Here is a 12,704-nt window from a genome sequence, read left to right on the forward strand (position 1 = left end):
CCACTAGAGCCAGGCAAGTAGCTCAGTTGGTTAAGAGCTCGCTCAAGAGTTTGAGCTCTGAGCAACAGCGGTTCGATGCCCGGCCCGAGCTGAGCTGCTGCTGAGCTGCCAACAGGTGGCAGGATGGCTCAGCTAAAAAAAAAACAAAAAACAAAAAAAACCACACACACAAAAAAAACCCCACTAATTTTATAAAAGCCATCTCCTAAAAATTTATACTCCCTCCTTCCACAGCACAGAATTATTATTGTTAAGTAGTTGCCCAGCCTGGGGCTATGTTTCCCCCAAACACTCTAGATGAAGTCAGATTTCCCTACCAAATGACTTCAGATTATGTCAGGTTTTGCTGTTAATGAGTATGAAAATCTGTTGGATTTCAGAATTTTGGAATCAAGGAGGTGGGATTGTGGACCTGTTCCCTCAACAGTAATAATCCAATAAAACTGCTTATTTTCCATAACACCCTTGCAATTCAAGGTTTTCAAACTGGGATACGTGCCATAATGCCAGGGGCTTCGCAAGGACTTACGTTAGTGTTTCTTCCTGACAATTAATTATACTCTGGAGAGTAAGATGAAACATTTATATTAAGAAATGGATATATCTGTAGAAGAAGAAAACTCATAAGTTTTTAGGATAAAACAAATGACTTTAAAGAAACTTGTTATGTAGCGTTGTGGCTAAGATCTCAGACACTAAAGGTACAAGTCTCCTTTCCTCTGCCATTAGAACTTGGGCGGGTAACTTGGAGAAGCATTGAATATGGACTCTGGTGCCAGTCAAACCCTTCCTTAGCTTTTCCACCTTCTTATCTTAGCTCAGTGTTTCTTCACCTGTGGTTTCTGCTCCCCTACTTTGGAGTTTGTGGAGCTGTTTCAAGGAGTTCACATTGTTACAGGTGGTAACAGCATCTCAGTTTTTTACATTGATAATTATTTAAATAATATATATGGTGGGGATTATGTTACTAATGTGTGACTGTTCCTAGACTTCTTTTCCTTGTCCCTGCAGCTAAGAGAATTTGTCTTTATCTGCTACGATTCTCTACCCTCCCACCATGCCTTCTACAGGAGAATTCTGTTTTTGCCAGATGAGTTCAAAGATCTTTGTGTTGAAGGAAAGAATCTTTGAGATACTACATTGGCTGTCAAAATAAAGAGCTTGAGAGAAAAAGGCAAGGAAGACAGCAGCAAACAGAAAAAACCTACAATTTAAAAAGACCACAATGTACCTAGCACAATGAATTGGCGGGGGGGGGGAGCACCCCAAAAATCAAACCCACTTCAAGGCATATAAACATTTAGAACACCAGGGATAAGATAAAAAGACAATCCTAAAATCTTCTAGAAAGAAAAAACATGCTTCATACACAGATCAAGATTCTGATGATGTCATACATCAGACTTCTCCAGTAACGCTGGACGTTAGAAGACAAGGGAGTAAGCCCTCAAAGTTCTGAGGACACATTTTTCCAACCCGGAATTGTACCTACCCTAGTTATCATCATGTTTGAGCGTGGGATAAGGCATTTTGACACATGTGAGCTCTCAAAATATTTACCGCTCAAAGCACACTTTTCAGAGACCTTCCACGCCTTCATTCATCAGTCCACCATATACAGCTGATCCTTCACATACAGCATGAGGGCGCAGCGCAGGTGGCGCAGGGCGGCATTGGACTGGTACAGGGCGAGGTCTCCGTCCTGGAACCTGGGGAGCTGCCCGTACAGACAGGAGGCCTTGAGATGGCCCTGCAGCCGGGTCTCCTTGGTCGCCACCTCCTCCTTCCAGCTCTGGCCCTGGTCAGCCAGCAGCATGCGCACGGCCTCGCAGCGCCCTCGAACAGGAGTAGACGATGGTATAGGGCGTCATGGTTGCGGTGTAGACAAAAGCAGCCTCAGGCTTTTGCCCAAAGTCACACTGTACTAAGAGATGGAGCCAGGAACCAGGCTGCGGGACCCAGGCTGCGGGACCCAGGAGCCTCTCCCCGACTCGTACGAGCCCTCCACCTGCCTGAGTCCCGTCACACATAGCTAGTGGTAGGCACAAAGGGGCCATTCAACAAGTGCTTGTTTAATTGAAGGCCTCAGAGTTAACTAGCAGCAGAAAGCTCAAGCAGCAGAGAAGGAGGAGACTGTGCGTGTGAAGGTTGGGGTGGGGTATCTGGACGCGGGAGCCGCAGAGGTGCGGGCATGGTGGGATAGCTGTACCGGGAATTTCTATGGAACCGCTCCGTGTGGGAAGGCGGGTGGAACAGAAAGCGAAGTGGTAGGCAAGACCCTTACCTGGCCGGAAAAAGAGCAGGTTGCTGATGAGATAGCTCAGCAACTCCATAATCCTATGTTTTTCCAAGTAATTCCTGGCCTCACGCTCCCTGCTGCCGCTGGCCTCCATCGCTTTGCGTCAGGCCGTTGCTAAGCGACCAGGCAGCGTCGCAGCGGTTTGGCCCCGCCCTTCCCAGCGGCGTGGTCACGTGACGCGCCTGCCCTAGTTGTGACCTGGGCAATGTGTTCTACACATCGCCAGGGGAGAGCCTAGCGGGGGGTGTGGGGCGGGCACACGCGGAGGCCTGAGGGGGACTGGTGCGGAGTCCCTTGTGGGCCGTCAGCCCTGTGCCCCATCCGAGCTGAGGGCTGGGCCTGATTGTCTTTTCCTGTTTCTGTCTTTAACGCTTAGCTCAGTACTTGCTGATCCAATGAATGAGACCTCACGTGTTAATAACACAGGACGAACTATAATTGAAGGAACGTGTGTAATTCTGGAGAGTCCTTTGGTGTGAGCAGCCTGCAGCTCAGCGCTGACAGTGGGGTAGGAAGATAGCCTGTTTTCTCTACCAGATTGTGAGTCCCTGATAGAGGGTACAGTGAAGCTCAAACATCAAAGCCTAAATTATGTGCAACCCACCCTCCAAATCATGACCACCTAAATGCTTGATGCTTCAGGTTTGACCAAAGATGTGTGATCACTTGGGAAAGTGACTCTGGCTCAGTACAGCAGAGGCCAGACAATGGCAGGGGATCTAAAATGGAGAGGGACCCCTACAGAGAAGATAATGCAGAAGTGGAGGATCTGAGTCATAGCAAACAGAGGGGGCTAGTCGTAGTGTCCTCTGATTGACTGGCCCCGGTCAGCATCGCCTGGGGAAAGCAAAGTAAAAAATGTAAGGAACGTTCCTTAATGGAGGGAGAAAAGACTGTGTTGCTGCACTGGACAGTGATTTCTGCTCAGTGCTCTAAGCTCAAGGCATTTGGTCTTGAGAACATCATTTACTTACTCTCCAGGAGTTACTCAGTCCCTGAATAAATAGCTCTGCTCTTTGAACTTCAAAAGATCCTAAAATTGCAACAATCTAATTTGATCAGGCGGAGGAGAGCTCATCCGACCCTGCTGAGGCCTTCCCAAATTGCTGATTGTTTCGGTTCCAACAACTTTTGTTCGGTGCCTTTGTCTGCTCAGTACTCTCTTTCCTGATGTACCTCAGGAAGCTTTAACCCCTAATCTCCAGTTCTTCTGGAAATCATGCTGAACAGAAGTGTTCAGATGCCACCTAGTGGAGCCAGCTATTCTCTGCCAAGACCATCTCTTAAGGCAATTTGGGCTTAATTAATAATCATCTTGAACATCATCATCCTAAAGCAACTTCCTTCTTCTTCCACTCCTTGTCCTCCATCTCCTTATTATTACTAATCCTTTGAGTGGTTTGGGAGAGTAACCAGGTGTAAGGCATTAATGCAGGGGTTCTCAATCAGGACTGTACATGAGAACCACCTGGGGTCCTTTAAAAAATACTGAGGCTTGGGCTCCATTCCAGGTCCATGCAATTGAATCTCTTGGGATGGGGCCTGACTATTGAGAGTTTTATTGTTGTTGTTTGGAACAGCTTTATTGAGATATAATTAACACTTAATAAACTGTACTATTTAAGGTATACTCTTTGATAAGTTTTGATGTATATGTATAGCCATGAAATCATCTCTGCATTCAAGATGAGGAATTTATCACCTCCAAAAGATATCCTGTGTCTGTTTCTAGTTCCTTCCTCTCACCCTTTCTTTTTTCTTTTTTTCTTTTTTTTCTTAGCTGAGCCATCCTGCTACCTGTTGGCAGCTCAGCGGCTGCTCAGCTCGGGCTGGACTCGAACTGCTGTTGCTCAGAGCTCAAACTCTTGAGCGAGCTCTTAACCAACTGAACCACTCGGCTGGCCCTCCTCTCACCCTTTCTTAACCCGGCCCTCCCACCCCTACTTTAGCCAGGCAACTACTGACCTGCTCTCTGTAACTATAGATTAGTTTATAGGTTAGTTTAATTTCTAGAATTTAATGTAAATGGAACCATATAGTATGTACAGGGTTTTGTTTGTTTGTTTGTTTTGGTCTGGTGTATTTCACTCAACATAATTATTTGTTTGAGATTCATCCATATTGTTGCATGTATCAATATTTCATTCCTCTTTTTGCTGAATAAGATTCCATGGTTTGGCTAGACTACTATTATATCTTAATAGCTTTGTTAAAATGAGAAGGTGGAAAATTGTGACTAAATATAGTTCTATAACCGTGTCTACAGGCTGTCCTACTTAACTTTCTAATAAAAGATTTGGGGGGGGGATAACATTTCAGATTGTGTGTTGCAGTTTTAAAAAACTATAGACCCTTGGATCTGTAGTGGCAGTGTAGTAAGAACTAGTTATATTTAGTATATAGTAAGTCCTCACTTAATGTCATCAATAGGTTCTGTGACTTTAAGCAAAACAATGTATAATGAAAGCAATTTAACCATAGACTAATTGATATAAACAAGTGTTAAGTTCCTATGGCATTTCATCAACATTATTATAATGAAACAATGTTGAATGAAATGATGTTATTTTGAGGACTGGCTGTACACTTAATGTTCTTGTGCAAATCATAAGGGAGACATAAGTTTGGAACCGGATAATTTTATTTTCACCAAGTTGTTTTATTGGTGAGCTGCATTTTTAGAGTTCTTCTTAAAAACAAAACAGAGTCTAATAGTGACACCTGTTTGTGTTAGGTATGCCTAACACAGGAGCCTGTTTTAGCTTTGCAGCTGTGATTTAACAGGTACACCAGGCTCTGTGGAACTTAGGTCTCAAAAGTTATATCTCAGTCTTTACAAAATGATAACATTCAATTATCCAAAATAGTGCCAGACCTACTGGGAAGCGGTAGGTCTTTCCTCATTCTTTACTGACCTAAAAAAGCAAAAATGCTAAGAATATTTTTAAACACTAATTTAAATCCATTTTACAAAACATGAAAATAGAAAATATCAAGAGAGTGGCCACAGTACAAAGGATGGCATGAGAAGATGGGATTAATAGAGATGGTGCTATGGTATTCCTTTTACAGTACATCATTACTTTTTTTTAAAATTCTGAAATAGCTTAAGACTCACAAGAAGTTGCAAAATAGTAAAAAGACTTCCCATGCACCCGTTCTAAGGCTCCTCCCAATGATAATAGTCTTAAATAATCACTTACCATGGTCATTGTCAAACTAGGAAATCAACATCAGTATAATACGACTAACGTGGATATAGACCTCATTTGGATTTCATCAGTTGTTACATGAAGACTTTATTTTTCTTTTCTGTTTCATTTTTGAGGCTATTTCTGTATGTCAGAGAATCATATTATAAACTGAGCCTAAAGTTAGCTCCCATCACACTGATTAGGTCGGTTTAAATTATAATTAGGTCCACCAAATTGAAGCCCAGAGTAAAATTTTTGAACAACATTCTTTGAGCTTTCTAAATTATTTGTATGCAGGATGACGACCTATTTACACATTTTACACAGGAAGTCAAAGACCCTTTTCCAAGAGGCTTCCCCACTTACTAGATGCGTAATCTTGACCAAATTACTTGAAATCTATAAACTTTCCTTTTCTCATCTGTAAAATGAGGGTAATAATCTTACCTACATCATAGAGTTATTGCAAGGATTAAATTAGAAAAGCTGTGAAACACATAATCAATAATGTTATTAGTTTACTACCACTATTACTGCTACCACCACCACTGTTATCACCATCACAGCCAGCACCACTGCTTCCACCACCAGGGAAATCCCTGTCCTTTTAGCCACTTTCCTGATGTTAGAGCAGCGCAGGTGCAGCTTAGAGCTGGGAGTCTGGTCTGGGTGCAGCTAGAAGTCTTGCTCTCCTGGCGGTTGGCAGATGGTGAGTCCAAGGATACGATCTCTCATGGTTGGGATGGTGGCCAGGTGTGTATAATCTGGTCTTCCCTGGCTGAAACTGAGACTGCATTTCCCAAAATACTACTACCATTGATATCAGACTTCCAGTGCATTGTGGAATCCATGGGTTTTGTGGGTTGTCCTGCAACTTGGTCATCCTTGATACAATCTTTAAGTGGAAGACTATATTAGGTTCCAAATGAAACATTTTGAGCACAGCCCACAGAGTGTGGATTGCTTATAAAATAAAGATAGATAATTGCTTTTTTATATTATTTTTTGAAACTAAGACATCCACTTTGTCCTAATGTTCTTTTCTAGCAGAACTAAGTTTCTATAAAGACAAATTTGAAGTCCAAGGAAACATGAAATATACATGGTTTTGAATGAAAAAGCCCCTCAGTGTCAATGTAACCCATATGGTAATCCACACCAAGCGTTACCAGCACAAAATCTATGCTGGGTAAGTCCCGCCATGAAGGAGGATTGCTTTTAAAGTCATACTAGGCAGTCCAGTGTTCACTACCTCCAGGAAAGTGGATTCCATAGCCATTCACTGTGATCAGTTATATATGATCACTTTCAGTTTCTCCCTGATCCTGTATTCAGGCTTTTAAGCTGCCATGTCAAACATTTAAGAGCCAAACATTGTATTGTGATCTCGTAAACGCTAATGTGAGCTCACCTAATGGCTCCCATATATTTCATCTTTATTTAGGCATACTGATATTATGCTCTAATTTAAAAAAATTATCAAAACAGGAAATTAATATTCTACAGTTTATGATGAAAAGAGACCATCCCATGCCTCTTCCTATCCCTCACCCCAAGGTAATTTACTCTGTTGGGCTTGGTAACCTTGGATCTAGAATCTCAGTGTCCCATTCAATTTAAAAAACAAAAACAAAAACCCTTCAGTTCCTTGCTGAAGGGTCTGGCGGGGGAGTAGCCACTCCTGCATGTGGGAAGTGAAGGGCGCTCTTAGGGGTCCTTCAACGTCATGTGAAACTTTAAACCCCCTTTCCTATCTTCGACCCATCGCTGCACCCCCTCCTTTGCCTCTGGTGGATTTGGGGAGAAAAATGGGCTTCTCATTAGTATTCTCTTCAAACCACTTTGTAACTTGCTTCTTTCTGCTAAGACAATTCCACTCTAAGCCTGCCATTTACCTTTTGTGTCTGTATGTAAACTTTTAAATTTCAAAGTGTGCAGTGAAATGAATGAATCTTAAGTATTACACCTGATAAATATTTCGTCAATGATTATATTTATTTAACCAGTGCCCAAGTCAAGATACAGAACATTTCCAACACCAAAAACCTTCCTTGGACTCCCCAAAGGTAACAGCTATTCTATAAACCCATCTGTTTGTATTCATGGCTTTAATATGCCAAGGTTACTTTGAATGCCAATTCATTAATTAAAATGTTGAACAATGCTGGGCTCAGCGTGGATCTGGCAGGAACACCCTTCAAGTGTTTGAAGGTGAGCACAGGACCTGGAAGCACCCTTTCTGGTTAAGGGTATGTCCCCTGGCCAAGAAATTCAGTTCTCTTCCTAATGTTGAGCATCTAATCCATATCAAATTTTTCTCAGTGTGTTGAGTAGGACAGAACCAAAAGACTTGTAAAAATTGCAAACAAAAACAAAAGCATGCATCTGATTCTTCCCCATGCCCCCCCCCCAAAAAAAAACCCCAGCATTATGTTTTCCTCCCCATTCTCTTCACTTCTATAGGCTCTGCCATTGCTCTATTTCAATAATCTGCCAGAATTGTTACTCTCTCCCTGCCAGCCCTCAACACTGTGTCTGGATTATTCAGAAAAACGGGAGAGATTTTGGGAGGGTGATGGAGGGGTTAGCAATAAGACTGGCTAGGAAATCAGACAGGGAAGTGGAGTGAATCGACAGAAAATGAAAATCCTAATACAGGCTGCACAGGCTCCTATTTTAATAGCAGCTTCCATAATACTGATGTTACAGAGGAAGCAAACACTTTTGTGATAATAATGTTTGCTTTGATTAAAACTTTACTGAAACATTTGAAGGTGAAGGAGGAAACGCAGAAAAGTTCCAAAATTTCTTAAGTTGAGAGAATCTTTCCCATGTGAATGACTTTAGATCAGATTTGTGTTTCGAATTGTCACAAAAATGCAATACTTCTACGTTGTTGGCAAGCTTCCCACAGATGTTCTGCAGTGACTCAGACTTGTTTGGGGCTGATTTGGTTTTGAGGCATTCAGCTTTTCTGCACCTTCCTCATTTACTTTTCTAGGTGAATGGCTTGTAAAGATGTAATGAATAGAAAATCGGCTTATTAAAATACATTCCTGGAAACTTTGCTCAGAAACATGGATACATAAAACCTGCTGCTCTGAAAGAGCCCCAGCCAGATCAGAAAGCAAGAAATAATCCATTAGGCAAGTAGTTATTGTCTAATGGGAAGAGTAAAAAGGAGAAAAATCGCTAAGTACAGTAAAATAAATTCCAGAGACCTGAGTAAACCAGCTAGGAGACTCGTGGAATTTTCAAACACCTTCATGGAAATATCCATGGCTTAGGAAGAAAAGTCTGTACGTGGAGTTTATTTCTACAGGAGGCCGTGAGTTACAATGGAAAGAGCACAAGATTGAAAGGAGAACAGGTTTGCCCATCAGCCCGCTGTGTGGTCTTTGTACCTCATTTGATCTCTCTGTGTCTCAGTTTCTTCACATGTCAAAGAGAATCTTTAAGACCAGTTCCAGTTTTCATATTGATTCTCTAAGCCTATGACTAGTTTGAAGATGCCTTCTCAGAACTTCAGGTTTGGAAAACACAGGATGTTTATGTTCCTTTCAAAATGGAGTTAGAAGTCTCTCAGGACAGTGCAACGATGGGCAGCCAGTCAGACAAAGCTCAGAATCAACAGATCAATGGCATCCTTGGTGCCAGAAGCACCACACTGACATTTTATGACTGTGAATAATCCAATTGTACAAATATTTATTTGCAATGTGCTTACTCTGTGCCAAGCCACAAGTCTGCTTCCTCTGTTTTTTCCTTCTGCACAATAGTAAAAATATTCACTTGGGCCTGAGGCAAAATGACAAGAAATTTGCCTTAGATGCCTGAGAGCCTTGGCTCCACGTGGCATTGCCTGCTCTTGGAGTGCTTAAACCACTCTCCAAGACTGTTCCATACCTGGACTTTGCTTTGATCATGAGTCTCAAATGTGCTCAACACTGTGTGGCAATCCAGGTTCCTTAGTAACTTCACTCTTTTTTGACTCTTCTTGAACTTCTTCCAAGATCTCACACACACTCAATTTGTCCCAGGGTCACTGAAAAAATGGAAGCCATCAGATGGAAATTCCCTCATCTTCCCAACAGTGAATCTACAAGCTGAGTTTTTCCCTATTTCCTTGGAGGAAGTGTACCTCTTCCTGTTGTTAAAGTAATTAAACAAGGACTGGCCGAGTGGCGTGTTGGTTAAGAGCTGGTTTGGGACACCAGCTCTGAGCAGCAGAGCCCCGGTTTGGATCCCACATGAAGGCCAGTGACACTGCCCTCTACAGCTAAGATGGTGAACAATAGCTCGACTTGGAGCTGGGCTGCCGGGAGTCGCAGGCGATGGTGTCGGCTGCAGCCCCTGCTGCAGTGGGCTGCCATACGCTACCGTGTGTGGCTGGCAGCCAGCGTGAGTGGCTGGCAGCTGGTGTGAGCTGCCAAGAGCCGCCGTGAGCGGCCGGCAACCCATCTGCCTCACCCAGGAAGAGCGCAATGATAATACCAACATGGGCCAGTGAAGCAACGTCCTCCACAAATAGACTGAAGAGCAAAAGGACAACAATTTGTCTGTTCCCCTTCCTCTGATTCCCCAGCATTGTTCCCCTCCCCCAATTCCCCAATAAAAATCTTTAAAAAAAAATTAAACAAGGAGGCCATTAGGTTCAGGTGGCTCAATGCCCTGGTGTCCTAAGTAAACAAACCCAAATCTAAGCCTATACGTAAATGCCTCGAGGTTATGAAATCAAAGCATTAAGGACAACCAGTCACAGCCAACTAGGCTTTAAGCTATAGCCAATCAATAGTTTCCTTACTTTGCTTCTGCCTTTTCTCTATAAAAGTCTCTCCCTGAGTTCCTATGGGTGGAGTGCTCCTAAACACTTCCTGTTGGCACTGTCTGAGCGGAATCCATTTTTGCCCAAAGAAACTCTTAAAAATTTTAATATTCCTCAGTCAATCTTTTCACACTACAAAGGCCAGTATCTCCACATGTGTTTGGGTTCACGTCCCTCTTGCCTTCTCAAGAACTGCCCTTCTTGGGAACTTATCCTTTGTCTTCCTTCTTCAACCTTTCCCTCCCCTATTGTCCATTCTCACCAGCATATGAATTGTAATCTGTTCTCCTTTCCCTTGAAACAAAATAAACAATAACAAAGAAACCCAAAATCCAAACACTCCCTCGTGCCTTTTAACTTCAAGATTTGTCTACACAACTGAATTTCCTTCAAACCACTCTAACCCTTGGCCCCCAGCATTCCATCACACATGCTTTTCTAAGGTCACTCACTGTAGGGGGTTGAATAGTAAACCCCCTCCCCACCCCCAAAGATATGTTCAAGTCCTAACCCTTAGAACTGTGAGCATGAACTTATTTGGAAAAAAGATGTAATTAAGTTCAGGATCTCGAGATGATATCATCTAGGATTTCGGGTGGGCCCTAAGGTCAATGGCAGATATCCTCGTAAGAGAAAGGCAGTAGGAGATTTGAGACACAAGAGAAACACATGGAGGAGACCTGGTGAAGATGGAGGCACAGATAGGGGTGATGCATCTATAAGCCAAGAAATGCTAAGAGCCATTAGCAGTCACCAGAAACTGGAAGGGCTGGGAAGGGTTCTCTTTTAGTCTTTGGAGGGCACGAGGCTCTGCTTGATTTTGGATTTCCAGTCCCCGGAACTCTGAGAGAATAAATTTATTTTAAGCAACCAAGTTGTGGGAATTTGTTATGGCAACCCTAGGAAACCAAGTCACCAGTGACTTTCACATTGCAAAACCCCAGCAATATTCGACTTAGTTGACTATTCCTTCATTGAAATATAGTCCTGGCTTCCAGGGAACCACTTCCTATTGGGTTCTCTCTTCTCTTTGTGAATAAACTTCATCTTAGGGATCTTTACTAGCTTTCTGCTTCCTCCTAACCTCTAAATATCTGCTCTTCTCCCTACACATTTGCTCAAGTAACCACATCCATGCATGCGGCTCTAAATATCATCCATATACTAAACATTCCCAAATTGATGCCTCCAACTTAGACCTGCTGATAGCGTCCGTCATATGTACCCCATGCCTTCTTGACAAAGCAGCTTAGGTGTTTCATAGTAATCTCATCCATGAACAAACAGAACTTCTGATCTTCATGAAACATTCCTCCCATTTGTCCCCTAAAATACCTGTTCCTCCTCTGGTTTTCCGCATTTGAGGAAATGGCATCTCCATCTAACACAATTGCTCCACCAGAAACCCGGAAGTCATTCTTTCCTTTACTCTTGCATCCAATTCCTAAGAAGTCTTGTCAGTTTAATATATAAAATATATCTTGAATCTATTCATTTCTCTTTGTATCTACTGTCATCATCCTGGGACCACACTAACATTGTCTCACCTGGTCTCTTGCAATAGCTCCCAACTGGTTCTCCACACAGCAGCTAGAGTGATCTTTTGAGATGCGATCATGCCTTGTTCCTACTTAAAGCCCTTCAAAGGATTCCCAGTGACTTAAGCACAAAATCCAAACTCTTACGAGTCTCTTGTGCCCTTGTCCCTGCCTCCTGTCCATCTCTCTCCCTCTGCTCCATCCAGTGGATCTCCCTGAGGCTTACCAAGCCTTCCCTACCTTGGACCATCTCGGCCTGGGGGTCTCTCCCCACTCTGTGCCTTCAGCTCGCTTCCTCCAAGAAAACTCCCTGGCGGCACTCCACTCACTCATTTTCAGTTTCTCTTATTTTCTCTCTCGTACAACTCAGTTCTTTCCACCATGGCATTTGCCACAATCTGTAATTACACATTTGATCATGTGTTTATTTATTTACTGTCTCCCCCACTGGGTTGCTTCCAGAAAACAGCTGGGACTGTGTCTGTTTCTCATCACTAAGCACAGAGCGCCTAGCTCAGGGGCAACCACAGCCAGGATGCTCTATAAATATTTGTTGAATGAATTCACTCTCTCCTCTTCTATGCCTCAGAAGTGTGTCCTAGCCCGAAGGCTCCTCTGGTGAGAACACTTTCACCCAAAAGAAAAAAGAAATAACAAAAATCTAAATTTTAGGAAAACCCAAAGACTTTGTTTTACAAACATATAAATTATTTTATTTACAAAGCCATGTTACAAAAAAAAAAAAANAAAGAAAAAAGAAATAACAAAAATCTAAATTTTAGGAAAACCCAAAGACTTTGTTTTACAAACATATAAATTATTTTATTTACAAAGCCATGTTAAAAAAA

At 42.6% G+C, this 12,704-nt stretch overlaps 1 protein-coding gene across 1 annotated transcript in view; it reads right to left on the reverse strand.

Moving 5' to 3' along the window:
• The window catches only part of EFCAB10 (EF-hand calcium binding domain 10), a 16,166-nt gene extending 13,750 nt beyond the window's left edge, over positions 1-2,416 (reverse strand). Inside the window, exon 1 of the mRNA XM_019660164.1 lies at positions 2,285-2,416. Within this exon, the coding sequence (XP_019515709.1) occupies positions 2,285-2,393 (109 nt within the window). The 5' untranslated portion in view covers positions 2,394-2,416. The remainder of the gene's footprint in view (positions 1-2,284) is intronic.
• Between the last annotated feature and the right edge of the window lie 10,288 nt (positions 2,417-12,704).

The sequence above is a fragment of the Hipposideros armiger genome, unplaced genomic scaffold (genome assembly GCF_001890085.2).
Source record: "Hipposideros armiger isolate ML-2016 unplaced genomic scaffold, ASM189008v1 scaffold_312, whole genome shotgun sequence".
NCBI classification, from domain to species: Eukaryota; Metazoa; Chordata; class Mammalia; order Chiroptera; family Hipposideridae; genus Hipposideros; species Hipposideros armiger.